A 27,228-nucleotide genomic window follows, 5' to 3' on the forward strand; every position below is an offset into this window, starting at 1 on the left:
GCATCCATGACTTAACTTGATGAGGCTGGCGTGGGGCCGACACACACAGGCAGGGGAGTCGAGCTGAATGTGTCCCCTGGGAAGGGGAGGAGGACAGGCCGGTAAGGGGATGTTGATCAGGTGACAGGCACTGCGTCCAAACAACAACGTTGGCCTCTACCAGCACGATGGGGCAGACCTGTAGGTTAGAGGGGGTGGAGGATAGGGAGACATGCCTGCCACACCACCAGGCTCACAGACAGGCACATGGGGCGCTTCTGCTCCATTCCCTAGCCAGCCCACTTCCACCCACCACACACAGGAGGGGAGTGAGCTTAAGGATGACCACCTCAGATTGCACTCTGACCCCGGCCAGGGGTGAAGTGGCAAGTGTCACCTATAGTTTAGGAGGACTCAGGGAAAAAAAAAAAAGATTCGCTTTCATAGAATCCCAGCATGTCTCTTTTGGCAGCCAATACAGGGGCAATATTGCACGTTTTAAGGGTACAGAGAGCCCCTGTCCCCCACATCCCCTCACACAGAGGGGCTTACAATAAAGACAAGAGAGCAAATATTCCAGACATTGATACAGAAAGTGCTACTAGTGCTGCTCAAGGCACCGGGACCAATACTTCACTTGGGCACACAAAAGTCCCTCTGCTGGACCCTCGGGGAGGGATGTAGCTGGGCAGGTGGGGGAGTTCAGTTCTGGGGATCCCAGTAGAGGTAGACTACAAAGGTCAAAGGGCGCTGTTGTCCTGGCACTGACAGAGCTGGGGTCCACTCTTCCCGCCTTTCCTCTCCGATCACATCCGAAAGCCGACAGCGATGAAGGCGAAGAGGAAGAGGAAGATGAAAGTGGTGTCCCGGACCTCGTCCCATTTGAAGCCCTTGGTGGCCCGGTCCTCCTGCTGTTTGCGCAAGGCCTCCCGCCGGGCCCTCAGGCGCCGTTCCCGCTCCAGCTGCTCACCGTAGTGAGCCTGGTAGAAGGCGTCGAAGTTGAACATTATGCGGTGGGCGCCGCCGGGGGCTCCCCGACTTTCGTGGGGGGCCCGTGCGGCGGACGGCGAGGGCCGGGGCGGGCTGGGGTCGGCGGCGTGCGTCTTAGAGGGTCGGACCCCGGGGCCGCGCAGGTCCTGGTCGCTGAGCAGCCCGCGGTCATATTTACGACGGAGCGTGGCACTGCCCAGCACGAGGTAGGCCTGGGAGATGCGTGTGAAGCGTTCAGCAGCCTCGGGGCTCCCCGAGTTGCGGTCCGGATGGTAGAGAAAGCTCTGCCGGTAGTATGCCGCCTTGATCTGCGCCTGCGTGGCTGTGGAGGGCACGCCGAGCAGCTCATAAAGCTCCGTCCTCGAGTATGGGCCGTCGCTGTGGGAATAGGACCTGGCTCGCAGGCCCCCCACGCCGGACACCTGACTTGGAGGACAGACCCGGATCCTCCACAACCTCCACAGGACCCGCCGCGGCCACCCGGCGCCGCACGCGGCTGCCATCTTGAGTGGGTCAGGTGGGCGGTGCCCGGCCAATGGGAAGCGAGGAGAGTTCCCTTGGAACCAACCCAGTCCAGAAGGAGGCGGGAGCAAGGAGGCGAAGCATGCGCATTTGGGAAGCGGACGCGGAACTGATGAAATAAAAGGGAGCTCCCGGGGCCGGCGTGTTCCTGAGACGCGACCATGGCGTCTCGCGGCGGGCGTCCCGAGCACTGCGGACCAGCCGAGCTGGTGAGGCACCTCATCCTTTTCCAAGCCCCTTCTGCACCCCTGTCCTTGTCATGCCCTCTTCCAGCTGCCGTGTCTCTCTTTTCTCTTTGTCGCAGTTTTACGACCACAATGAAGCGCAGAAATACGTTCGGAAGTGAGTCGAGATTGGATTGTTCCACGGGCGTCGGGAAAGCCGCAAGTCGTACCCGGCTACCGGGGCCTTGCTTTGGGTGGGGGGAGCTTGTGTTAGAGTTTGGGGAGATGAGGAGGGTCTGTGTCCCCAGCATGAAGAAGTGGACGTGGTTACACCTGCCCCCCACTTCCCCTCCCACCCACAGGTGGCTGTCAAGGTTTAGGGGCACAGCTTGTTATGTGCATGAAGGAGGTGAGGAGGAACTAAGAGAATACAGCTTGTGTTCCTCTGGTCTTTCTGAGTCAGTCTTTGCGAGCACCGTTGCACAGAGGCAGGGACCGAATGCCTTTAAGACGAGTCAAAGCTGGAGGGGGTGAGGGCTCGCAAACCTGACCTCTCCGTAGACAACGCTGCACTGGCTCATCTCCTTTCTATCCAGATTGAAAGTCCCAAGACACAGGCTCACCAGGGCTCCCTGGCCCACTTGTTAAACTAGGATTCCAGTTGCATACACCCCCCCCCCCCCCCCCAGTTAGGCGTTTGGAAAGCAACTTTGTGTAATCCTGGCTATAGATACCGTGGTAGGTTACTCCCAAGTGACTATGTAGGCAGAAATGTCAAGTTTTGTTTTTTTTAAATTAATTTTTGGTGTGTTGATGGTTGGAACTGAGGTTAGAGGCCGTTGTGATGGCTCAGTTGGCTAATCCACTGCAAGCACTAGGATCCCATATGGGCACTGGTTCATATCCTGGCTGTTCCACTTCCCGTCCAGCTCCCTGCTTGTGGCCTGGGAAAGCAGTGGAGGACGCCCCAAAGCCTTGGGACCCTGCACCCACGTGGGAGACCTGGAAGAGGCTCCTGGCTGTTGCGGCAGGAGCCAGGAATGAACCCGTGGACAGAAGGAAGATCCTTTCTCTCTGTGAATCTGCCTGTCCAACAACAACAACAAAATAATCTTTTAAAAAACTTACTGGGTTAGGTAACTATTTCTGCCATTTATTTTGCTGCATTCTTTAATCTCTTGTCTGACTGACTAATGTATATTTTATTCCCCTGACTGGCACCACCAGACCTTCTTGTATTTTTGTGCCTTCAAAAACCTGAGGAAGGTAAAATTCAGAGAGTGGTTTGATTGCCGATCTGGAGTCAGGAGCCTCTTCTGGGTCTCCCATGTGGATGCAGGGTCCCAAGGTTTTGGGCTGTCCTCCACTGCTTTCCCAGGCCACAAGCAGGAGTTGGATGGGAATTGGGGCCACCAGGAATAGAACTGGTGCCCATATGGGATCCCAGCACATGCAAGGTGAGGACTTTAGCCACTAGGCTACCACGCTAGTCCCCGGGGATCACTTTTACATAGCTCTGATGTATGTTTGTTGGTGTCAAGTTGGAATTACAGAGATTGGGAAAGACACCTCCAGGTGATGCTCCCCCCGCCTCCCGCTGTGGGGAAGTGATACTCAGAATCCCTTGACCGCTCACTCATTCTGGCTTTTGCAGCTCCCGCATGATCGACATTCAGACCAAGATGACTGGCCGGGCGCTGGAGCTCCTGAACCTGCCAGAGGGTCAGCCATGTTTCCTGTTGGACATTGGGTAAGGTCTGCCTGGGATTCCCCCCGACCTATGACTGGAGCATGGGGTGACTCAGGCATGGGATGCCATCCCTGCTGCTCACACTGAGCGTGCATCTGTCTGTTTTCCAGCTGCGGCTCTGGGCTGAGTGGAGATTACCTCTCAGAGGAGGGACACTACTGGGTGGGCATCGACATCAGCCCAGCCATGCTTGGTAGGTCAGGCTGGTCCAGGGCTGGGTCGCCACCTGCATGGTACAGAACCCATACTGACTGCCTGCCCCCCGCCCCACTCCCTCTTCTTGCATCAGATGCGGCCTTGGACCGAGAAACCCAGGGAGACCTGTTTCTGGGTGACATGGGCCAGGGCATCCCCTTCAAGCCAGGCTCCTTTGACGGCTGTATCAGGTGAGGGGGCTGCATGTAGGGTCTGAGCCTTTGTTGAGTAGTGCTTTTTTTGTTAAGATTTTTTAAAAATCCACTTGTTCACTCCCCAAATGGCCACAGTAGCCAGAGCTGAGCCAGGCTGAAGCCAGAAGCTAGAAGCTTCTTTGAGGTCTCCTGCCTGGGTGTAGGGGCCCAAGCACTTGAACCGTCTGCAGTTTTCTTGGTTGCATGCATGAGCAGGGAGCTGGGTGGGAAGTGGAGCAGCCGGGATTTGAATGGGGCCTACCTACAGCCATACCACCCCAAACACGCCCGATGTCGTCTGAACGGGGCCCAGATGACGTGCTTTGTTAAGCTTTGCAGGTGCAACTTAACACTCCCTCCCCCCCGCCCCCAGTCCTGTGTCTCACTGCCAGCTCCAACATCAAGCTTTGTGCATGTTGTATAGGATATAGATAAACTGGCCTTGGTCCATGGAAATTACTCTTAGACACACGAGGCTATTCTGGGTCTCTTATGGTAGGTGGTTAGTTCTGTATAGCACTAGTCATATTTTGTTGATGGTGGAGACACAGAAGCTACTCCCTACTAAAGTGCCCAGGAAAGCACTCAGAAAAACAAGGCTGAGGGCAGGCTCCCTGGGCTGGCTGGAGGGGTGAATGCCACCCCTAGCACGCCCCTGGAGAGGACCTGCCTGGAGGGGACCCAGGAAGGCTGGTGGAGGGGTCCCACAGAGGCCCGGAGCCTCTCCCGATGAGTTCCCTTCCCGTCGCTCAGCATCTCGGCCGTGCAGTGGCTCTGCAGTTCCAACAAGAAGTCCGACATCCCGGCCAAGCGCCTCTTCCGCTTCTTCTCTTCGCTCTACTCGGTTCTCGTGAGTATGTGTGCTCCCTTTGGCTCGTCTGTGTTTTCCATGCGGGCTGGCTGCCCAGCCCCAGCCCTGCAGGCAGAGGGGTGGGAGCTAGGATGCCCCTGGGAAGGTGGAACCGCCTGGGAAGGCAGAGCTTTATCACTGTTGCTTTGGTCCTAACTAAGTTCACACTCAGTGCCCCGGCACAGTCCCATCAAATCCGGAAGATGCTGATGGCAGAACCCAAGCCCAGGCAACTCATGAACTTGACCTAAGGGCCTACTTGGTGTGGAGCACAGACACAGTGTGACCCTGTGTGTTAAATTTTTTTATTAAAGATTTATTTGTTTTTGTTGGAAAGGCAGATATACAGAGAGAAGGAGAGACTGAGAGGAAGATCTTGTGTCTGCTGATTCACTCTCCAAGTGGCCACAACGGCCAGAACTGAGTTGATTCAAAGCTAGGAGCCAGGAACTTCTTCTAGGTCTCCTACGCGAGTGCAGGATCCCAAGGCTCTGGGCCATCCTCGACTGCTTTCCCAGGCCACAGGCAGGGAGCTGGATGGGAAGTAGAGCAGCCGGGATTAGAACTGGCGCCCACATGAGATCCCATATGCGTGCAAGGTGAAGACTTCAGCCACTAGGCTACTGTGCTGGGCCCTGTGTGCTGAATTTAAAAGAGGTTTCTGTGGTGGGACTCAGCAGAGTGAGGACACTGCGGAGGCCTCCTGGGGCTCTGTGTTCTCCAACTTCTCGCCAGCCACCCTCCCTCCCGGTTTCTGGGAGCCCTCTGGGGAGGGAGCACCCTGCTCACCACCCTCAGAGCTGTCACCCCCCAGCTAGGAAGAGCTTCAGTTGTTTATTCAGACCATGTGATTGTTTTTTAAGATTCTGATCCTGAAAATGAACTCGGTTTTCATTTTGGAAGGACCCAGCTATCTGGCCACCTTGATTCTTGTGTGTTACATCTAGCTTCACCACCAGGGTGGCCCGCGGACTTCTGGAGACGCGTTCTCCGCTTATACCTGTGGCCTAGCCCTGATGCTCCGGCTTAGCCCTTGGCCACCCCTACCCTCCTTGGCCGAGGAGTCTCTCCGCTGGATGGTTCAGCCACCAGCCCCCTGCTGTATTGGGGCATCAGCTCCAGGGTTCTCCAAGTGAGGCCTGCCGGGAATCCAAAGTGAACACGGATGCTTCTGGATCTTTCTTTTCCTTCCTTCCTTCCTTCCTTCCTTCCTTCCTTCTCTCTCCTCCCTCCCTCCCTCCCTTTCTTCTTTCCTAGATTTATTTATTTTTATTGCAGAGTCAGATCTATAGAGAGGAGGAGAGACAGGGAGGAAGGTCTTCTGTCCACTGGTTCACTTCTCCAGCTTTCAGTCCCAGTTGGTATTTCTTCCCAGCCTCCAGCACTTCCTGGGAGTTAGCTGTTTCTCTGAGAAAGCAGCAGCTTCAGCAGATCCTGGCCCTGGTCCCCAGCCCCAGGGCTGAGCCCAGAGCCTGGCCTGTGATGGCAGAGGGGCGTGTCTGGATCCTGACCCCACACGGGCTGCTGGTGAGGCAGTGACTCTTCTGCCATAGGTCCGAGGCGCACGAGCTGTCCTGCAGCTGTACCCCGAAAACTCGGAGCAGGTAAGCCCCTGGCTGCCGCACGTGTTGGGAAGAGAGAGCAGGGCCCAAGACAACTAAGTCTTCCTCAACTTCCCTGGTGTTGCTGGCAGGTGACAAGGAACCTTGTGTTGATTGGTAGAAGGAGGAGGCCCCGGACATCCTTGCGTGGTCTCCATGGACCCCACCATCTCCTTTAATCCACTCTCCTAATGGCAGAGGACAGGGGGGAGGGGGATCTGTGGGTCAGGCATGGGTGAGGTTACTGAATTCTGTACCGATTGCCAGGTGGGGGCAGGGTAGAGGCTCTTGCCGTCTGTGTGCTCTGTGAAGTGAGACTTAGGAATGCATGCTTGGAAATACACATGGGCAGTGGTCCCTGCCTGATAACCCGAATGCAGCAGGCTACAGACCCCGGACTGGCGGCCAGTTGTCTGCTTTGAGTTAAGTTAGGAGCAGGTGGATCCCAGGGCTGGCTAGTGGGACATCAGGGTGTTGCCTTGTGATGTGATCCCCCAGGGAGGCGTGGGCCGGAGGCAGTCCTCGGGGTGTCTTCCAGAGACTTGGTTAGAAATTGCTGACGAAGATCTTCAGCCGCATTTGCCAGGCAGGGTCCCGCCGTGCTGCCTCTCTTCTTTGCAGATAAATTCACGCTTCTTGATTTGAGAGAGGGACAGGGCTCTCCTTGTATGACTCATTCCCTAAATGCCTGTAACAGCAGCAGATCTGTGGATCTGATCTGCCTTCCCAATAAAAATAAATCTTTTTTTTTTAAGGTTTATTTATTTTTATTGGATAGGCAGATTTACAGAAAAGAGACAGAGAGATCTTCCATCTGCTGGTTGATTTCCCAAATGGCCGTAGTGGCTAAAGCTAAGTTGATCTGAAGCCAGGAATCAGAAATCTCTTCCAGGTTTCCCATGTGCGTGGGTGCAGGGTTCCAAGGCTTTGGGCCTTCCTCTGCTGCTTTCCCAGGGCACAAGCAGGGAGTGGGATGGGAAGTAGAGCATACAGGACTTGAACTGGCACCTATATGGGATGCTGGCGCTGGATGGAGCAGGGGATTGGCCAATTGAGCCATTGCATCTGGCCCTCAAATAAGTAAATCTTTAAAAACAAATACCCACTCCCAGACAGGCTCCTCGAGGGCAGTGGGCATCAAGTGCTCTGCTTTGCCAGCCTGGCCCGCCTGCCTCAGAGCCACCCTGTTCTCTCTGTAGTTGGAGCTGATCACCACCCAGGCCACGAGGGCTGGCTTCACTGGCGGCGTGGTGGTGGATTACCCCAACAGTACCAAAGCCAAGAAGTGAGTGTTAGTGGTGGTGGTGTGTATGTGGATGGGGGAACAGCATGCGTCCTGGGCGGCAGGGCCAGGGCACTGGTGTGGCCTTGTCAGGCTGTGATGCACCAAGTTGATACCCGTCGGGGAGGTCCGCCAGGGCCCAGGCACGCGGGAGGTTGGAGTGGGGATGAGGGCCACTCCCACAGGGCCTTGAGTGGGCCCTCATTCTCTGCCTTTCTTTCTTTCTTTCTTTCAGGTTCTATCTCTGCCTGTTTTCCGGGCCTGTGACCCATCTGCCCAAGGTGAGGGACCCGAGGGTGCCAGGCCCAGGTCCATAGGTTTCTAGACCTGGACCTCAGCTTGAAGAGCATGCGGGGAGAACGCTGGCAATGAGGTGGGCTCCAATGCCTGCAGTGCCAACAGAAGCTGTCCTGTCGAAGATCCCAACAGGAACACCTTGTGGGAGGACACCTCGGGCCTGGGGCTCAGTCCGTCCACTTGGGCAAAGGCAGAGAGAACCCAGGATGGGCTCAGCACATTTTGCTTCCTCTAGGGGCTGAGTGAAAATCCCGATGAGGACGAGGCCAGTGAGTCCCGCTTCACAAGTGAGAGGTAAAGTGGTTGGGCAGTGGGTGGGTGGGCAGTCAGTCGGGGGGTTGGTCAGTCAGGCGGGCCGTGCCTGGGTGTGCGCTTCTTGCTGTGGGCACATTGGACAGGGCTGGGTCCCTGCTATTGCCCAGGGCGCTCGAGGTTAGTGAAGCAGCGACCACAGGGGTGGTGGTGGTGGAACTAGAGAGGAGCCCTTGGCACTCGGCCTGCATCTGCTCTTGCCACATTTCCTTCTCTGAGGTTGCTGTCCTCCTGGGAGTGTCCTGGGGCATCCTTGCTGGTCCCCTCCCTGCTGCAGCTCCCGGAACCTTGCAGTACCTCCACCCTCTCTATCGGAGGACCTCCTTTTGTAACCTGACCCCTCCCTCTGGCTGGTTCTTAGGTCAATCACCCCCCCCCCACTCCCTTCTCCACTTCTAACCGCACTGACCCTTCTTCTGTCTTCATCTCCACTCGGGCTCTCACTCCCACCCCAGACCCCACCTCTCTGTGAGCTGCTTTCAATCCCACTGTAGTTGTATTAAGTTCTTAACGCCCACCTGCCGTCCCAGCCTCACCTCTGATCAGGCAACTCCCAGCGTGTCCAGACGGGACCTTCCGTGGGAATCTAGGCTTCCAGGACCCTGTCCGAGCCCTGGTCATTTGCTGGCTCACTTGTCACAAAGTCTGTTGGCTGATCCTTTCCCGCAGTGCCTGTCCCAGCTCCCACTGTTGCCCCCCTACACCCCTGGTCTGGTGCCTCTGCCCCTTGCCCAACTGCAGTGGTTCCCAGCTTAAAGTCTCAGCCTTTGGCCCTTGGTTTTCCACACAGCAGTGAGGCCTCGCATCTCACTGAAACGGCCATTGTGTTGCTTCTGTTTCTCGGGGTAGTATCTCCTTTTGAGTTCTCCCCAACTTTTTTTTTTCTCTGTACCTTCCTCCCCTCTGGACAGTAGCTGTTGACTTGGTGTCTGTCCCCCAGTTAGCGGGCCATGTCTCCATCCCAGCGTCAACAACAAGCTCTTACTAGGTCAGGTGCTCAGGCTGTCTCAGCCCTATTTGGTAGATGACTTAATGGATATAGAGGGGTTGAGACTGGTGTGAAAACCCCAGGAGGGCAAGATTTGGGCCCTCGGACCCGAAACCTGAGGCCAGCATCACTCTCCACTTCCCCAGCCTATGCCCCAGGGGCTGCTCCAGATGTTTCTGTGCTAAGGGGTACCCTCCCTTGTACCCTTCTCACGTGTGGTGGGAAATGTAGGTTTGCTAGCTCCCCCCCATGGCACCAGAAGACTTCTTGTCCTCACAGCAGCATCTGCAGGCCACACGGCCTAACCATAAAGCTGGGGAAGTCAGGCGTCTCATGGGTTCAGAGGTGGACAGAGTGGGATGGTAGGAGGAGGCGTGGCCTCATGGAGGAGGTGTGACCTCAAGGAAGGATGGCTGTCTGCTCCCATGAGGGGTACTTAAGGGTACAGGTAAACCACACAGAGCTCCACTTAGCTGATCTTTGATCTGTCTGCCTGCATTACTGTGTCTTGCTTGTGCATTTGTTCCTTCAGCCTTGCTGCCTGGCTGCCCCCTTCCCACCATTGCTAACCCACTCAGAAGGCTTGGTCCCCCCACAGGTCCAGGCTTCCCAGCTTCGCTTTCCCAGCTTTCCTGTCTCCCACAGCAGCCTTCAGCAGCGGCTGCCACTCTGCCCTCGATGTGTCCTGAAATGACCCTGGCGCTGCAGCCTTCTGCGCCGGCATTGGCTTCTCTCTGGTGCTCCTCCATCTTGCTGTCCTTGTCTGCTCCCCAGCCCCTGGACCTCCCTCCGTCCTCTCTGACCCCTTGCATGTCTGCACCCTGGTGTGCCTGTTCCTGCAGCACCCTGGGCAGCTGTGCCCTGCCTGTATATCTCACACCCACTGCCACCTGTGGAAAGCCCACTAGGCTGTGCTGGGCCTCTGCTGGCTTAGCCTAGTGGGGAGCTCTCTCTGGTGTGCAACCCTTGGGCATGTTGTGCTGGCAAGTTTGGTCGCCACAGCCGGGGTGATGAGGTGTGGTTTAGGGAGGGCCCAGGCCTGCCTCCCTTGGTGCTGTGGGGGTCCCTCTCCTCCCAGCCAGGGCTGCAGGCCGAGAGTAGCCTGCTGAGGCCATCGTCGGGACTGCGCGAGCTGGGCAGCCCCGTTTTCCTACCTCACACATCTGTAGGCGCTGCAACCCTTGTTTGGGTCTGCACAGCCGGCAGAGGGGGTGGGGGCAGGACCTGGAGTCTCCCCTGTGAAGGTTGGGGAGCCTGAGGGCACTCATAGCCGCTTTGCCCTCAGGAAGGAGGGGACCAGAGTGCGGACTCGGGTGGGGCTGTAAACAAGGGGGCGTTGAGGCCAAGGGAAGTGCATCCCTCCCTCCACTGCTGCTGGGCTTCCAGTGGGTGCCCGCCGTGCAGTTCTGCCCCTCAGCTCATGCCTGGCTCTGGCCCAGGGTCTCATTGCGGCTCTCGAGGCGGGCGCTGGTGAGGAAGAGCCGCGCGTGGGTGCTGGAGAAGAAGGAACGGCGGAGGCGGCAGGGCAAGTGAGTCCCAGTGGGGGAATTTGAGGGTGGGGGAAGACTTTGTGTGCATGGGGAGGGACCCTGGGCCGCTGCTGGTTGCTTCTTTCTGAGCCTGTTTGTGGTCTCCCCTGGCCCAGGGAGGTCCGGCCTGATTCCCGCTACACCGGCCGCAAGCGCAAGCCCCGCTTCTGAAGTCCAGCTGCAAGTAGGGGATGGGCTGGGGACCCGCGGTGCGGCACCTGCCCCTGGCAAATCCCTCTATGTCCAAGTACAGACATCACCAGTATTTTAGGAAAACCCTAAATGTGTATTTTCTTACCAAAAAATGTTTGGAGTGTCTTATTTTGTTGTAAAAGCACTTTCCAAAAAAAAAAAAAGACAAAAATACTTCCCATCGTGTGGCACTCAGGGTGTGGCAGTGTCCAGCATACGGGTGGTCATCACTTCTTGGGGTCCCTGCCTTGCTGCGTGGGAAGCAAGGTGGGGCTAACCCTAACCTCCCCTTAGGACTGGGACCCTGGCACAGAGGGGCAGGGAAGACTTCCAGGTAAAAACCACGCATGGGCCGCAATGCCCAAGGACCTAGCCCTGCCAGGCACCATGGCAGGGGCTCCCCAGCTGTCTGGTGCAGGGCTTGCCTTTGGTGGATGCTCTGGCTGCTTCGCCTCGGTGAGGCAGGTCAGGCCTGTGCCCCCATGAAAGCCTGCATTTAGCCATTCAACACCCTCAGGGCTGTGACAGGAAATCCAGGTCTGGTACCGATACAAATGTTTATTCTACATAAAAACCTCACAAAATGGGCAGCTGGTTGTACCAAGACCTTTGGTGAACGGGACGGGGAGGTCGCTGTTGAAGAAGGCAACACGAACAGTGGTCACGGCAGGAGCCAAGCTGAGGGAAGGGGCGGGGGCAGGGGGACACGGACATGGCCCTGTTCCCTGCGGCATGCACTCGCATGCACACCCCTGACCCATCAACAAAGGGGGCTTGGGGCTGGGGGGCCCCTAGATGGCTGCTGAATACTGCATCCAGACACCTGACACCCACATGGCACGTCAATGGGGAAGGGGGCAGTGAGGGCAGGATGGGGACTGTGGGCCTGAAGTGACATCTGACTTCCCAGAGCACATGAGCGGGCAGGGACTGGGTCCCAAACATGCAACACTGGCCTGAGGACTTGCCTGGGGGCTTGCTGGGGGTGGCAGCAGTAGGACCCAGGCCACAGGCTCTCGTCCCAGCACAGGCCTGGCCAGCTCACTCCCAAGGGCAACGTGGGGTGGGAGGGGGAACTAGGCACCAGAGGGCTCTGCTAGTCGTCTGGGGTCATGGTTTTTGCTCCTGGGGCTGTGGGAATGTGTGCAGGGCAAGCTTTTGGGCTTTGGCCCTGGGTAGGGGAGGGAGGCTGGCCTTGAACATGGCCAGCAGCCACAGCACGCTGAGCCTCCCTGGCAGTGGTCAGCTAATAGGGGCTGAGAGCTGGGCTGTCCCTCGGGGCCACCCCCTCCCCTAACCTGAAAAGCAGCACCATGTGGCCAGCTGGTCCCCCACGCCTTAAGGGGGCTCGGCTTGGGTGACAGCTGGAGAGGCCAGAGGACAGGGCAGATGAGTAGGTCGGCTAGAGGCAAAGGCTGCGGTCCAAGAGAGTCTGGATCTCTGGGAAGGGCAGACCCCAGGCCCGAGGAAGGTTTGGCAGCCCTGTCTCATCAGGGTGGTCTCAAGACCTGGGCCAGGCCTCCCAACAAGCCACCTGATGTGCTGGCCCAACCACAGCCCTGGCTCCCCTCTGCCTCCCCTGAACAGACACGCACTGTCACAAAGTTCATGCACACGACACGGCTCAGGGCGGGGAGGATGGAGAGTGCCCGTGGCAGAGGGAGGAGCAGAAAGGGGTGAGAAGGTAGATGCTCTGAGCCAGAAGGTAGGAGGGCGGGGGAGGGGAGCCTCCTTGGCAGTGGTGGTGGTGGTGGCGGCAGAGTGGGCCATCCGGAACAGCAGAGCGGCAGGTGCAACGGCTTCTACCCGAAGATACCCCCGAAGGTGGAGGCGATGACGATGCCCAGGATCACGCAGCATATGATGATCATGATCTTCTTCTGCAGGGGACCCAGAGGGGTGGGGGCGGCAGCCATGTCAGGCCAGGGCTGGCCAGGGGCGGCTGGGGAGGCCTGGCAGGCAGGGGAAGGCCTGGGAACCTAGCAGGTGCACTGCAGCAAGGGGCGTGCAGGGCACGGGGCTACTGACCCGGCGCGCCTTGCTCTGGTACTTCACGGCCTTCTTGGTGTCGGACACGGCTCTCTCCACGTAATCCACTGAGTGTTCCACGTTGTACTCGATTCTGTCAATCATCTCACCCTGTGGGGCCCAGGGTAGAGGAGCTCCAGGGGGCTTCCTCCTCCTCCTGGGACTCGGGGATGAGGCTCAAGCTGGAGAGAGTGAAAAGGAGGGAGAGGGAATGGATACAAGGAGGGTGAGGAATGGCTTCTCACTTGTGCCTTCCTGGACCCTAGAGAGCAGACATCTTGGGGGTGCCCAGGACCATGCAGTTTCAGCTGACATCTTGGGGGTGCCCAGGACCATGCAGTTTCAGCCAAGGGGTTGGAGACCATGCAGAGGATGCTCAGCCAGGGCACCTGATCCCAGGGCCAGTGCTACCTGCAGCAGGATGGTAGCAGGCAGAGGAAGTCAGGGGCAGGAGTCGGGGAGCTGCGGTCAGCCCGCCCTGGCAATAGCTCACTGAGTGACCACCCCCACTCCATGCCACTCAGGCACAGTGGCCCCAGCTAGCTCTTGCTGACCAGGGGTCTTCCCACCCCGAGCCCTAGAGCCCAACAGTTTGGCCTCCTGTTGCCCCCAGAGGCCCACCTAACTCTAACGCTCCCTTCCCAGTCACACCAACAGAAGGGTAGCTGCCTCCATCTCCCAAGGCTGGCTCCATGTCATCCTGGTCTGTCTCTCACCAGGTTGGCGGGAGTAGCTTCCTCCTGGGCTCCCGATTTCCTAACTAAGCTAATGTCACTCCCATTACCTTAAAACCCTCCAACCTAAGGGCAGATGTTTGGTCCAGCAATCCTGCCTCTCCAGGCGTGGATTCTATGCCCAGCTCCAGCTCCCGACTCCAGCTTCCTGTCCTTTGTGCCCACTGTGGGGGCAGTGGTGATGGCTCAAGAGACTGTCTGACTGCCACCCACGAGCATGACCTTGGCAGGCACTTGGGGAGTGAAGCAGAAGATGGAAGTTCTTCAGTGTTGCTTCTTTCTGCCTCTCAGAGGAGCAGGTGCAGTGGCATAATGAGCTAATCCTCCACTTGCAGTGTCTCCACCCTACCCCCCATATGGGGTAACTGGTTTGAGTCCCAGCTATTCCACTTCTGATCCAGCTCTCTGCTAATGGCCTGGGAAAGCAGTGCAAGATGGTTTAAATCCTTGGGCCCCTGCACCCATTGGGGGCGGGGGGCGGTGTGGGGAGAATCTGAAAGAAGCTCCTGACTCCTGGTTTTGGCCTAGCCCTGCCTATTGTAACCAATGGACAGAAGATTTCTCTTCTCACCCTCTCTCATTGTAAATCTGACTTTTAAGTTAAATAAATAAACATCTTTAAGAAGTATAAAACTTTGAAACTTCACATGTTCCCACCAGGGCTGGCTAGATCCTGGTCTCCCATTTCATCTTAGCTCTGAGGGCCCCGGGGATCCAGCCTCGTGCACCCCCTCTCTGTTTCCTAGGTAAGACCCAGCTCTTAGCAGCACAGTGTGGCTGGTCACCCTGCCTGGGGAACAGCTCTTCTGTCCTCATGTGTCAGCTCCAATGTCTTCTCCCTGACCCCATCCACCCAGGTCACTCTGTCACAGTGCCACACCAAGCGTGCTTGCCTAGAGCCATGGTATCAGCATTGCCTTCAAACTTGTCCTTCATCTCAACCCATCCAGACCTGGGAGGAGGTGGGGGGGCCGCACCTGGAGACACAGGTGGTTCTTGGACACATTGAACCCTGAGCGGCAGGCGCAGCTTTCTAAGGCTTCCCAAGCAGCCAGCACCACCGCAGCACGGAGCACTGGCTCTTTCCCCCATGCTACCTCCTGCTCAAGGACAGGCGGCCCCTAGGGGTGAGCAGCTGGGACGAGAAGCATTCAAGTGGGTAGGTGGGGCCATGCAGAGCCATGCAGAACAGCAGGTTATCTGGGTGGTGGAGGGAGGGGTGGCAGTGCTCTGCAGGCAGTCCCAACAGTGGGCAGCTGGTTACCTGAGGCCTCCTTGTCCCTCCCAGGTAGGGCAGCGTGTTGGGCAGAAAGGGGAGGGGTTTAGAGCAGGCCTCCCCCGGCGGGCTGCTGTGGGCTGCTGGCTGTCTGGAGGGGGAGTGAGGTGGGGAGGGTCCCAGGCACTCACCTGGCTCTCCACGAGCATGGCCATGTCCATGAACATGTCATGCAGCTCGCGGATGCTGTTCTCCAACTTGATGATCTCGCTGTGCCGCGTCTCTATCTCGCTCAGAGCCTGCTTGGAGATGCTGGAGTCCATGATGATCTAAGGGGTAGGGAGGGTGGGTGTGGCAACAGGGAGCTGGGTCCTGAGACCTACTTACAGAGAGGAAAGGGAGGGCATGGACACCAGGCCAAAGTGGGCAAGAGGCCAAGGCTGGTAGCTGGTGTGGAAGTGAGGCCCGAAGCATCCTGTTCTAACCCCCTAGATGTCACCTGGTTTCCTACCTGTCACAGGGGAGCTGCTGCTGCAGTCCCCGCCCCGAGGTTCTGACCACACGTGGGTGGGCCCAGGACTCCAGCTGATGATGCTTCTCCCTATCCCGGGAAGCTCATACCCCAACCCTGCTCCTGTCATCCTGGGAAGCAGCCCTGCCTGCCCAGCATCTAGACCAGGATCCCACTAATGTTTACGGGACCACGGCCTGCTCCTCCCCATCTCCCCCTCCTCCTGGGGCCTTTCCCTGGCATTTAACTTCCTCTTTTAGCCAATTTGTTTTCCCTCCGTCTCTCTGTCCAAATAATACTCAGGCTCTATGCTTGGTGCATATGCACTAGGCAAGGACCAAAGTACAGGGGAGCCCAGGGAAGTAGGAGGGGCCACACTCACCCCAGAGGCAAAGATGGCGGGGTTCCCACTCTCCAGCATGTCCTCCAGCTCCTCGCTGGTTGTGGTCCGGCCAGCTGAGGGAGTCAACAGGACTAAGCTGCTAGGCTGGGGAGCTCAGCAGCAGCCTCGGCCCCGCCCCTAAGCCCTGGCCCCGCCCAGGACCACACCCCCTCCTCCGCCCTGCTCCTCAGACCAGGTTCCTCCTCTTAGGCTCAATTCTGTCCCTTTTCAGATCTAGTCCACCGGGCCCCGCCCCTCATGCTTGGTCCCGCCCCCTAAGACCACGCCCTCGAGTAACCCCGCCCCCACGTGCTGACCACGCCCAGGACCACGCCCCCTAAAGACTAGGCCCGTCCCCGAATCCTGGCCCCCATACGAGGACCACGCCTCTCAGCCTCGGCCCCATCCCTGTATCCTCAGCCCCACAGTTTCCTCCTCTTAGGCTCAGTTTGGTCCATCGGGCCCCGCCCCTCACCCTGACCACGCCCCAAACACTCGGCTCCGCCCTTCTGTCTGGTCCCGCCCTCCCACTCACTGATCTCCAGCTGCCTCTGGATGCGGCCCTTGCAGCGCTCGCGGTAATCCGACTGCGTGGCATTGTACTCGGACATGACCTCCACGAACTTCCGGGACAGTGTGGAGTGCTGGGGGGAATCCAAGATGGGGGCATGGGGTTCAGGGGTCAGGCTCCATGGGCACCCCTAAGGCCCTGGGGAAGAGCAGGGGCAGAGGGTCTGTCTGCCCCAGTGTCCCCGCCGCCACCACCTGTGTCTTCCGGATCCTCAGGTCAGCCGAGGAGCGGTTCAGGCCTTCCTCCTGCTCGATGCTCTGCTCAATGCCTGGGGAAGGATGGCCCCCGAGTCACAACTGGCTCCTCCCAGGGGGTGGAGTCTGTGTGGGCTGTGCATGGTGGACAAGGGACCTGGGCAGCACCTTGACACACCCCCAGCTGTATATGTGGGACACAACACCTATGGCATGCCCCTACCACCTTTATAGCAGATAGGAGGGCCACAGCCCAGTGGCCAGGAGCCCAGGTTCCACTGAGCTGCAAACACCTGGGTTCCTGTCCCCAGCTGGGCCTTGCCAGAAAGAGACAGGCAGTTGAGCAAATGGGTATAAAAAGGGGTTCCAGATCCTCCCCGCTCTCTGCCTGGCACCAGGGGCAGAAACCCCAGACAGCTGGAGGAAGCAGGCTGGTAAGCCTGAGCCTAGAGTCCCACTCACCCTTGAGCTTGGAGCGGACTTTGTTGGCTGTCTTCTTTATGTCCGACATCAGCTCCTCCAGCTCTTCCTTCGTCTCTGGGGAGAAGGGAGTGGAGAGCTAGGTCCTCGGCTGCCATTCCAGCTCCGCTGCACAGAATTCTGAGACATCTTCCCTCCTGGCTAAGGTGTACCTGCCTGCATTCCCCCCCCCCACTTTTTCCGCCCCCCATTCTTGGCCAGGGCCACACCAGCTGCAGCCTGCTCGACTTGCCGGTTCTGTGCACCGCCCGGGAGATAACAGATGGGTCTAAATTTAAGACAGAAATAATTGGGGAGCAGCTGGCAGTGCTCAGGTTGGCACTGGGGAACATTTACTCGATGCTTGCGTGTGCCCAAGGTGGGGATGTTGGGCTCACCTGGTCTTACCTGGGAGCCCAGGACATTTAAGTAGCAGGAAGGGAGAGGGGCGTGGCAGTGAGATGCCAACCTCCCTCCACCACACATTCCCAGGGGTCATGGTACCACAAGGGATGGGGCGTGGCTCATAGCTCCAAAAACTGCCCAGTCCTGGCAGGAGGCCCCTAGTTTGAATGGGAGCTGATGGAGAAAGAGGGTTGGGAGACACAGGAGGTGGTGGGTAGCTGGGTCCCCAAGAAAAAGATGCAGAAGTGGCCCAGCCCAGGCCGCAGCAGAGTACCCAGCTTGCCCTGGGGTGCTCCTGGCCACACCCAAGCTTCCATCTGGGCAGCTCCAGAGCCTGCGGCTGGCTGGGGTCTCTAGCAGGCTTTCGGGGAGGGATGGTGGTGAGTAGGCGTGTGTGCGGAGGGCTCCTCGATCGCACGAACAAAGGAGAAACTTGGGTGCCAGCTGCTCTGACGTCTCAGCCTCTTTTGCTCAGTCCCCAAAATAGCCCAGCCGGATGGCGGCCCCCAGAGGGGGACAGAGCCAATCTGGGCCCAGGAAAGCCCACCCCCTCCAACCCACCCTGGCCATCTCTCCTTCAATTTCCGCCTTCCTTGGAGAGGTCCCCTTGCCCCCTGCAGAGTACCGAGTCCCAACCCACAGGTTGAGATGGCCTGATTTGCAGGTACAGATTCATGGCCTGTGAGATGCAGTGGCAGCAGGTGGCATTGGGGGTTGGGGCGCCCTTCCAAAGGAAGAGGCCTGGGCAGCTCCGTCCCCACCCCGCAATCACAAGTGGACCCTCAGCCAAGAGTGACCCAGATACACATGGACTACACACGTGTCGTGTGCAGCTTCCAGGCAAATCTGGAGACAGGTGCACCCATGCTGTGGGATCTCTCCCCCTCCCCAGCATCTTCTGGCTCCCATCTGACCCACGTGCACCCTCCCTCCCACGACTGTGCTCTGGGCTTCAGTGTTGCCTGGGCCTAGCAGAGGTTTATTCTGGGCCAGGGGGTGGGGGCTGCTGGGTTCAGGGACAGCCACAAGGCCACGCCTTGTCCCTTTGGACTCTGGGGGAGGAAGGGCACAGCACCCAGGGACAGGCAGGTACAGCAGGTGCAGGCACCCAATGAGGGATTGCAGCAGGCCAGGGCAGCCCAGGGACGTGACAGTCAGCTCGTTGGAGACTCATCTGGGGACAGTGTGTGGCATCCGGAGAGAAACAGGCTCCCAGTGCCCCAGGGGCACAGGTGGCTTCCTGGAGCCTGGAGAATGCCTGGTTCTGGGGGGGACGGAATGGCAGGGAGCCAAGGCCGCCAGGGCCGGCCTGCCCTCCCACAGCGCTTGTCTCCTAGGAGCTGCCACGTGCTCCCAGGGAGGCCGGGGGAAGGGGTGGAACCTGGACTAGAGTTGGCTCCTGCCCCTCCCTCCCTCCCTCCTTCCCAGAAAGCCCAGGGTGGCTGCCGAAAGAAAGCAGGTGCACCTGGGAAGGCCTGACCCCACCCCCAGCACCCTGCTGCACACCCAAGTCTTGGCTGGGGAGGCCTGGATATAGCTGGAGAGGCTAGGCATGGATCCCTGTTTCCTCCCAACCCCTGGTTCTGGGTGTCCTAGAAGCACCCCCCCCCCACCCCGCAGCCCACAACTTGGCCTTGTGAACTCACTCTCATCGGGGTTGGGGGAGGCCAGGATGGTGCTGTGTTTCCGCTTCACCTCCTCCACATTCTCTGCAATCTTGTCAATGAAGCCCCGGATCTCCTCCACCTGGGGACCAAAGTGGGACCAGAAATGGGGAGTGGGGGCAATTAGGAGGAGGAGACCCAGGGAAGTGGCTGTTTGGGCTTGGGTCCTGACCAGCAGCAGGCAGGGCGGGAGAGGAGTGGCTGCCCCCAGTGGCCCTTCTAGCCGGGAGGTCTAGATGGGGGTGCTGGCAGGTGCAGGTGCAAGAGCCCCCGCCCTGGCTCAGGGATGGGAGCTGTCCACCCCACGTCTACCAGCCCCCACCTGCTCGAAGAACTCATCCATGAAGCGGTCTCGGTCCACGGTGACGGTGACATCATCATCATCATCGCTGTCCTTGGCCTGCGTGGGGTTGGACACCCGTGAGTAGCTGATGGTCGCACCCTTGGGGTCCCACACCGTGCATCTGGAGATGCCTACTGCAGGCATGCAGGGCGCAGCCCCTTGGCCTCCCAGAGGACTCTGAGGGCAGGCACCGAATGGCTGTGCCCGCCACTCCCAGCCATAGGGAAACCAGAGGATGCTGGGGGGACCCAGCCTAAGCAGTGAGGCCAGGGGTCAGCCTCCCCCACCTAGCTCCTTGTGGGTGGGCACTTGTGGGTTAACTAAAGCAGTCCCCACCTGCCATGCACATCCCCTCCTGGCCCATTCATCTTCATGAAGATGGCGTTTGTGATCCCAGCTCCCTTTCTGGGGCAGATCCTGCATCCTGCACTGTGCTCCTCCCCCAGGCCAGCCCAATGTGCCTCAATCAGGTCTGGGAGATGCTGTGTGCCGGCAGGGGTATGGTGGGTGGGTGGGGGGAGGTCTTTGCCGGGTGCCAGTCTTGCCCACCTGGCCTCTCAGGGTCCCACTCTCTCCTTCATCAGTCTACACAGGGGATCCAACCCTTCTGCCCATGGGCAGGAGTGCTCAGTACTGATGCCACCTGCCTCGAGTCCCAGCTGTGGCCCCACCCTATACCTTGATCTGTCTGGGGCCAGCCCTCTGTCTAGGCTAGGACCATTTCCTGGCTCTGGGCTTCAGGCTTTGGTCACATCTCATTTTTCAGAGACACCACCTGGCTCCTGGGTTAGCCCACTGAGGCTGGCAAGAATTGGGGGGTGCGGTGGGCGGCCAGAAAAGCTGTTCTCTAGGAAATGGGGACAGGGCTCAGGCTGCAAGGATGGAGGGAGGCCAGGCAGTTTCTATAAAGGGCTAGAGCACAGAAGGGGGGCTCACCCCAACACAGTGGGCCCTGCACGCGCGGGAGGGGGCGGCCTCCTCTCATTAAGAGATCACACCTCCGCCCCCACCAGTGGAAAATAAACCCACCAGTGTCTGCGGCTGCCTGATGCCGGCCCCTCTCCCCAAGCCCACCATAAACAGAAAATCTAAGGAGGAACCATTCTCATTGTTTGCCAGTCCTGGAAGCTGAGTCACAGGGGAAGAGCCCAGGGAAATTGAGGCAGGAAGGACCCCAGTTCTGCATCCTGGGCCATCTGCCAGGTTGTGACGTGTCTCCCAGTGCCCAGAAAAGGCAAGACGGGGAGGAGAATTTTCCAGGAAAGAAGGTTCAGAGAGTCATGGCCAGCCCTCTTGGCGATGGACAATCCTGGGATCCAGGCTGGGGCCAGACGCAGAAGTGTCTCCAACCTGGAGTTGGGAGTGGAAGAGGGAGAGGCAGGGGACAGGCCCACGCTCTCCACCCCCCACTGTCCTCTCTGAGGATGGAGCTGTGACAGGAGAGAGATCTGGGTCTAAGGCTGAGGGTGGTGGTGGGGTGCACCCCACAGGGGGCATCAGGGTGGTCCCAAAGCCCACTGGAGGGTAATCCTACTGCGCATGGGCAAACCAGCTGATGGGAGGGGCTCTAAGCCAGGTCCTGAAGTGACTGATCCTACGAAACCTTCCCACTGCCTTCCCACTGCCCCAAGGAACAGCAGACCCCAGCAGGACCCTTGTACTTAACACCACCCACCGAGAGCCCAGGAGGCTGATGTGCCCATTATCCATAGGCACCTGTCAAGTTCCCCTGGTTTCCGTTGCCCGTCTTGGCTTCCACACTCCTGGTGATGGGCAACTCATTAGTTTCCTGATAAGATTCTTGGGGCCTGGTCCTAGGCCAGGCCCTGTCCCTAGCAAGTGGCTGCAGCTATACCTTGAGAAGTTAAGGTTTCCTTGGCCCTTCACTCTGCCTAGGTGCTCCCAGCTCAAGCCTCCACCTTCCGCTACATCCCTGGGGCACAGGCAGATGCTGCAGCCGATTGTGGCCAGACCCACACCCTCCCTCTTTCTGCACGGTCTACCTCCATTCATACAGCCAGAGAGATCCTAGAAGCGACAGCGCAGCCCAGCCTACCCCACCACCGTTGGGTCTGGCGCTTAAGGGAAAGCTTTGCCCAGCCACGCATTTCTGTCTGTGAGATTGTGTGGGCTCCTAGCTTGAGTGCTTTTGCACCCTCAAATCACATCCAGGCCAAGGTGGGGGCATCCTTCTAGAAACTTCTGGATGAGCACGGCCTTCCATTCAGTTCTCACTGGACGGTGAACAAGATGGGAAGTTCACAGGGCATCACACACAGTCCTCATCTCTGTCTCCCAACCCAGACTTACGCTGCTTGGTGTCTGGGGCTGGCCAAGGCCCTGCTGGGGAATGGTGCAGGCAGTCAGGTGTTTGTAGAAGCATTAGGGACCCCCACTGCGGTCCCCACCCCAGGAAAGGGTCTGGAGAGGAGCTGAGCGCTCTAGAGGAATCTGTGTGGAGCAGGTGGCTATAGCCCAGGACAGGTACAAGCTCACAGACCCAGCTTTCTTTGGGAAAGATGCACCTCCACATCTGGGGGAGCCCTTATTCCCCTGAGTGTGGCCTCCCCAGTTCGGCATGCCTTGGAACTCACTCTTCCCTCCCTACTCACACCCAACCGTCATCCACTTTGGGGTTGAAAAAAAAAAAAAATCAACCCTGGCTCACATCCCATTTGGGTGCGAATTCAAGTCCTGGAGGCTCCATTTCCAATCCAGCTCCCTGCTAATAGGCCTGGAGTAACAAGAAGTTGGCCTGAGCGCTTGGAGCCCTGGCACGCACATGGGGGACCCAGAAAAAAAAGCTCCTGGCTTTTGGACCAGCCCCGCTCTGGTTGTTGTGGCTATTTCAGGAGTGAACCAACAGATGGAAGAGGTCCTCTCTTAACTCCGCCTTTTAAATATATAAAGGAATCTAAGCAATGAAAACAAACCAAAAAAAGTGAGCCCGAAACACATTAGGAACATTTTGGAAGCAGAGTACTTGGGACTTGGATCTGACCCTCGTATATCGGATATCGGTGTCCCCAGGGGGTAACAACTCTTGGCACCACAGCCCACTCCAAGGTTGGTTTTTTATTATTATTTCTTTTAACAGGTGCTTTATGCTGGCTTAGTTTCTCCTCTTTCTGGCTGCATTTCCTCCAGCCTGGACAACTGGGCCAACAAGGCAGGGACATTGGATTGTACCAGGAAGGAAAACTCCCCACTAGTTGCCCCCAACTCCAGTGGCCATTTCTCCCTTCAGAGGTAGGCAGGACAGCTGCCTGCAATGGAGCGAGCCTCTGATGTCTCCTCTGAGGGGCACAGGTTGGGGGTGCTGGGCAGTAGCCAGGCCTGTCCCAATGACAGCCATGGCCCACGGTGGCAGGCCAGCCTTGGCTGGCTGGGTTGATTTGTCCCCAGAGCTGTGGAGTGCCTGTTGTCTGCCTCCAGGGTGATTTTTTTTTCCCTTCCTCTTTTTAATGACTAATCAAAGTCAATATCACTGGGGCCAGAGCAGGGTAAGAGCTGATGGGGAGGGGGTGTTTGTGTTGGGCTTTCATCCCACCCACGCACCCTCCAGGGCTGGGAGCTCCCTGCCCAGCACAGGCTGCCCCTGGCCTCACCCCCTCTGCTGGGTCTCCAGGGGGCTTGGAGGAGGGGCAGCTTCCCGCCCTGGTGACTCAGATAAGCGCCTGGCCTTTTCTGACCTGCAAGCTAGGAGCAGAGATGTCCCTGGTGCCTCTGCGCCAAGATGAAAAGGTGCCCCAGAGGGGCCAGTGCAATGGTTCAATTGGCTATTCCTCCACCTGCGAGCACCAGCATCCCACAAGGACATTGATTCTTGTCCCTACTACTCCACTTCCCATCCAGCTCCCTGCTTGTGGCCTGGGAACGCAGTCGAGGATGGCCCAGGGCCTTGGGACCCTGTACCCACATGGGAGATCCTGAGGAAACTCCTGGCTCTTGGCTTTGGATCAGCTCAGCTCTAACTGTTATTGCTGCTTGTGAAATAAACCAGTGGATGGAAGATCTTTTTCTCTGTCTCTCCTCCTCTCTATGAATCTGACTTTCCAATAAAAAATAAATAAACATAAAAAAAAACCAAAAAAGTCATCACTCCAAGTCATCACCAGGGGCAGGAGCAATGGGAAGGCCCCATCCTGTATCCGCTATAATGTCCTCAGCCAGGTCAACACTGGCTCCATTTTCCAGATGGGGAAACTGAGGGGTCCAGATTGATGGTGCCCCCATCCATCGGGTGCTGCCTTCTAAACTACCAGTTCCTTCCCAGCAATGACAGGTGGTTACAGTAGGTGGGGTGGTAGGACCTGGACTTCCCCATCGGGGCCTGCCCTGGCCCTCCAGGGAATGCAGAATGAGGTGGTGGGCATTAGAGACCTCCAGCGAAGCCGCTTTCTCCTTGCTTGCTTGGGGCTATCTTAAGGCTGTACTTTCCTTTCCTATCACCCACTCTCCTATTTGGTAACCTTTCCTTCTTGGAACTCTTTCCAAGTTGGCTTCCTCCAGGAAGTCCTCCGGGATCAGGCTGGAGGCGACTCATGGCTGGGCCCAGCTACCCACAACTATGGGCCCCAGAAGGGGGTGGGTCAGCGCCAGAAAGGCTCCGGAAAGAAAATCAGAGGGAGGAGGCTGTCTGGGGACATCCCACCCCCGCAAAGTCCCCCAGGGAACTGTGTGACCCTGCTTGAACCCTCTACCCCTGAGGGTGGTGTTTCTACTTGTTGCCCGTGACCCCCTTTGCTCCATCTGCAGGATGATGGGGTGCAGGGAAGTTGGGAGGATCTGCCCATGAGACGCGGGGGCTGCAGGTGGCTGGAGGGGCCCAGCCCGGCCTGCAGAGCACCCAGGAAGCACGCCAGCTCCTTCCTTAAGTGTGACTTTTATAAATAAGCTCCCTGCGCTGGAGTCTTCCAAATGTGGTGGCGGTGTTGGGTTAGCGAGAAGGAGAGAGGAGGAGGAAGATGGAGGGAGGGAGGGCGAGCTAAGGCGGTGGAGGGGGGTTGTGGTGGTGGTATAGACAGCCCTACCTCTGTCCAGCCTAGCCAGCGCCCCTCTGCATTTTTGAGCTAAAAACAAACACCCAAATGCCCAGAATTCAAGGTTGCCCGGAGTTCAAGGTTGCCAGGAAAGGCTGGACTTGCAGTTTCCTGTGTCCAGGAAAACCTTGGGGGAATCAGCATCCTCCCAGAGGGACCATTCCGGCCAGCCGCCCCTCAAGGATCCCAGTCCCTGCAGCGACGCCAAGCTTGCTGCCTCTCAACAGGACTACCATCCAGGCAGGGGAGCATGTGCGTGCGTGCGTGTGTGCTGGGGGCACTCAGACCCCAAACAACATCTGGGTCCATGCTCCTCGTGACTCAAGCTCCCTTAGGGTTTCCTCCAGTCCCAGCTGTACCTGACTCTGACCTTCCCTATACCCCCAATATCCAGCCCAGCCGGCAGGCCCCAGGGTCCCTCTCCAGCTGAGAATAAGCCAGAGTCGGATCAGCTGGTTCCCCCGCCGCCTCCCTGAGCCAACCAAGCACCCAAACAAGGGTAGAGCTGCACCCCACACAGCCATCTCTTGCCACCAAGACTCCAACCACCACTGACTGGAGGCACAAGAAGCTGAGGGCAAGGACCAGCGAGACCACATACTGCAGAAGGGACCCCTGGCAGCTTCCTCTGAAACCCCACAGGCTTTGCCCCTGGGGCTGGGCACTTGGCCAACCATGACACACACACAGGTCTGAAGGCGAGGCAGGTGGGGCTGGCAGGTGGGGGCTGGCAGGTGGGGGATGCAGGCGGAGGGAAGAGAAGACATGGAAGCAACAGCTCCAGGCTGCCCAGGAGTCAAGCCTGGTACAATACCGGGGAGACTCAGTTCCACATTCAGGGACCCCAAACCCAAAAGAAAACTCTCCATAGCAGAGGACCCGGGAGTCTCGACTAGGCTGAGGACAGTGGGAAGTGACCAGAGCTTTTCTGTGTTCTGCTAGTCCCCCAACACACACACACACACACACACACACACACCACACTGAACCCCGCACCAAGAGCCACACCCCAGGGGAACCTTGGGAGGGTCTGAAAAGACTAACCCGTGGCTGGCCAGAAGCTGGGCAGGTGGACAGGGGGGTGGGGGGTGGGTGGGGGCTGGGGAAGGGGTGGAGGGGAAGCGGGCAGAGAGTGGGGGCGGCATGAAGAGCCACAGGTGACAGGGGAGCCACAGGTGATGGAGGCGGGGCGGCGCCCCGGGGAGGGTTTCCGCAGCGCGCCAGCACAGTGCGTCGGCGGGCACCAGGGATGGAGGGGACGGAGGGGACGGAGGGGATGGGGGTGGGGTGACAGGGGCAGCATGGACAGGGAGAGGTCAGGCTTCGGTCCTGCCATCCCGCTAACCTTCTGATTCCCCTCTCCCAGCAAGGGGACGCCGCAAAGTTTATCCAAGATCCCCGGGCTCCTTTCGCCGGCGCCCGCGAGCCGGAGACCTCCCCGAGAAGGGTTCCAAGGGGGCAGGACCCGGAGTGAGTGTGTATGTAAGGGGGCAGGGGAGTCAGGGTCCCCGACTCCCTCCCGCCCCTGGTCCGGGTGGGGTTTGGCGGGGGATGCCGCAGGGGGCCGCGGGAGGCGGGCAGGCAGCAGCCCCGGGGCCGCACTCACCGTGCGGAGCTCCTGGGTTCGGTCCTTCATGCTCCCGGGAGTGGCGGCTGCACCGGCTGCAGCCCGGCGAGCCCCGCATGCGCGGCGACCGCCCCGCGGCTGCGCAGCGCCCGGCCCGGCCCCGCCCCGGCTCCCGGGACCCCGGCCCGGTCCCAGTCCCGCCCCTCAGCCCCGCCTCGGCCGCCCGGGGCGGGGGCAGCCAGGTCCTGGATGCGCGATCCTGGCCCAGAGCCCAACCCCATCACCTCCCTGCCCTGCTGTCCACTCTGCCATCCCCCAGGCGGGGTCCCCCTCCTACCCCAGCGAGCACTTGGCATGGAACACCCCTCCCCCCAGACACTGAGCCCTGCCCTTCCCACCTGTTATCCTGACCTCTGGCTTTACCGGGAGACCACCCACCCGTGTCCTACCCCTCAGTTGGCGCTCCCTAGAGCAGCACGCAGGAAGGACCAGCTCTCTCCAGCTGCCCATGTGCCCAATCTCCAACCCGGAGCCTATTTCCTATCCACAATCTTGGGGGGCAGCCCCTGTGGAGGGGTACTGGTGGTGATGAGGGGGACTGGTTAATAACAGGTGCTTCTTAGACCGCCCCCCCCAGTGTCAAGTCTCTGTGCCAACCTCACCTCCCGCCTTGCTCTACCCCAGCACCACCAAGACACTACTCTGGAGCCCAGCCCAGCTCCTGGTGTGCTTGGCACTCAGCCCAGACTGTGGGCACAGGTGAGCTGGCTGGCTGGCAGGGAGGTAGGCAGGCAGGCAGGGCCCTGGGGCCACTGTGCCATCCTTGACTTCCTCCCTGGACAATCTGACACGCGAAGCGATGGACGAAACACACACTCCTTCCTTATACTTGGCTGGAATTCACTCCCACAAAGCAGGTCCCCACTTGACCAAGGTGAAACTGGGGTGGGGGTGGGGCTCACCTGCTTGGGGGGGGGGGGACAAGTGACAGGGGAAGGAGCCTGGGCTGGTATACTCTGCAGGTGCAGGCTGAGCCAGCGGGGTGCATCTGGGGGCTTCCCTGAGGTGAGGATGTGCAGGCAGGTGGACAGGAGACAGGAAAGACCTGGGTGGGGGAGGGGAAGAGCGAGGCATCCTGACACATCATGTCCTGTGTGTGGAGGACCCCGGGGGAGTGTGGCTGTGGGAGATGAGGCCAGGGCTGTGACTGCTAAGGTGACTTATGTGGAATGCAGGGCATGTGTGTGTGTGTGTGTGTAGTGGAGGG

The 27,228-nt window shown here is 58.8% G+C and overlaps 3 protein-coding genes and 1 non-coding gene across 7 annotated transcripts; 2 read left to right on the top strand and 2 right to left on the bottom strand.

Moving 5' to 3' along the window:
* Positions 1-425: 425 nt before the first annotated feature.
* On the bottom strand, positions 426-1,472 carry LOC121168009 (dnaJ homolog subfamily C member 30, mitochondrial-like). Its single transcript, XM_040997765.1, has one exon. The coding sequence runs from the start codon at positions 1,470-1,472 to the stop codon at positions 786-788; it is 687 nt and encodes a 228-aa protein (XP_040853699.1). The 3' UTR covers positions 426-785.
* A 127-nt stretch (positions 1,473-1,599) lies between these two features.
* LOC121168004 (probable 18S rRNA (guanine-N(7))-methyltransferase) lies at positions 1,600-10,994 on the top strand. Of its 2 annotated transcripts, XM_040997760.1 has the most exons (12): positions 1,600-1,700; positions 1,796-1,833; positions 3,310-3,405; positions 3,516-3,598; positions 3,695-3,791; positions 4,548-4,644; positions 6,198-6,248; positions 7,445-7,530; positions 7,763-7,808; positions 8,060-8,118; positions 10,564-10,653; positions 10,770-10,994. In XM_040997760.1, exons 1-12 carry the CDS (start codon positions 1,653-1,655, stop codon positions 10,822-10,824), a joined length of 846 nt encoding a protein of 281 aa, XP_040853694.1. In that variant the 5' UTR covers positions 1,600-1,652; the 3' UTR covers positions 10,825-10,994. The 2 variants fall into 2 exon arrangements, with proteins under 2 accessions (XP_040853694.1, XP_040853695.1); XM_040997761.1 differs by lacking the exons at positions 7,763-7,808; positions 8,060-8,118.
* Positions 10,161-10,289, top strand: LOC121168017. The gene has a single exon (XR_005885669.1).
* A 1,609-nt stretch (positions 10,995-12,603) lies between the features above and the next one.
* LOC121167987 (syntaxin-1A) lies at positions 12,604-26,039 on the bottom strand. 3 transcript variants are annotated; one of them, XM_040997727.1, is made up of 10 exons: positions 26,001-26,039; positions 19,332-19,409; positions 18,992-19,091; positions 16,944-17,018; positions 16,482-16,555; positions 16,252-16,360; positions 15,717-15,790; positions 15,015-15,152; positions 12,874-12,984; positions 12,604-12,725 (listed from the first exon to the last, which is right to left on the bottom strand). In XM_040997727.1, exons 1-10 carry the CDS (start codon positions 26,028-26,030, stop codon positions 12,648-12,650), a joined length of 867 nt encoding a protein of 288 aa, XP_040853661.1. In that variant the 5' UTR covers positions 26,031-26,039; the 3' UTR covers positions 12,604-12,647. The 3 variants fall into 3 exon arrangements, with proteins under 3 accessions (XP_040853661.1, XP_040853658.1, XP_040853659.1); XM_040997724.1 differs by lacking the exon at positions 16,944-17,018 and having other exon boundaries at positions 26,001-26,030; XM_040997725.1 differs by lacking the exon at positions 12,604-12,725 and having other exon boundaries at positions 12,897-12,941; positions 26,001-26,030.
* Between the last annotated feature and the right edge of the window lie 1,189 nt (positions 26,040-27,228).

The sequence above is a fragment of the Ochotona curzoniae genome, unplaced genomic scaffold, assembly GCF_017591425.1.
Source record: "Ochotona curzoniae isolate NIBS_2020 unplaced genomic scaffold, NIBS_Ocur_1.0 patch437, whole genome shotgun sequence".
Taxonomy (NCBI): Eukaryota; Metazoa; Chordata; class Mammalia; order Lagomorpha; family Ochotonidae; genus Ochotona; species Ochotona curzoniae.

Excerpts from the sequence above, each read along its gene's own strand:
- LOC121168009 (XM_040997765.1), bottom strand. The coding sequence starts at position 1,472 with ATGGCAGCCGCGTGCGGCGCCGGGTGGCCGCGGCGGGTCCTGTGGAGG.
- LOC121167987 (XM_040997727.1), bottom strand. The coding sequence starts at position 26,030 with ATGAAGGACCGAACCCAGGAGCTCCGCACG. Across the intron at positions 19,410-26,000 it reads GAACCCAGGAGCTCCGCACG|GCCAAGGACAGCGATGATGA; the intron begins GTGAGTGCGGCC and ends AACCCCACGCAG. Across the intron at positions 15,791-16,251 it reads CCAGAGGCAGCTGGAGATCA|CTGGCCGGACCACAACCAGC; the intron begins GTGAGTGGGAGG and ends TGACTCCCTCAG.
- LOC121168004 (XM_040997760.1), top strand. The coding sequence starts at position 1,653 with ATGGCGTCTCGCGGCGGGCGTCCCGAGCACTGCGGACCAGCCGAGCTG. Across the intron at positions 1,701-1,795 it reads ACTGCGGACCAGCCGAGCTG|TTTTACGACCACAATGAAGC; the intron begins GTGAGGCACCTC and ends TCTTTGTCGCAG. Across the intron at positions 4,645-6,197 it reads CTTCGCTCTACTCGGTTCTC|GTCCGAGGCGCACGAGCTGT; the intron begins GTGAGTATGTGT and ends CTTCTGCCATAG.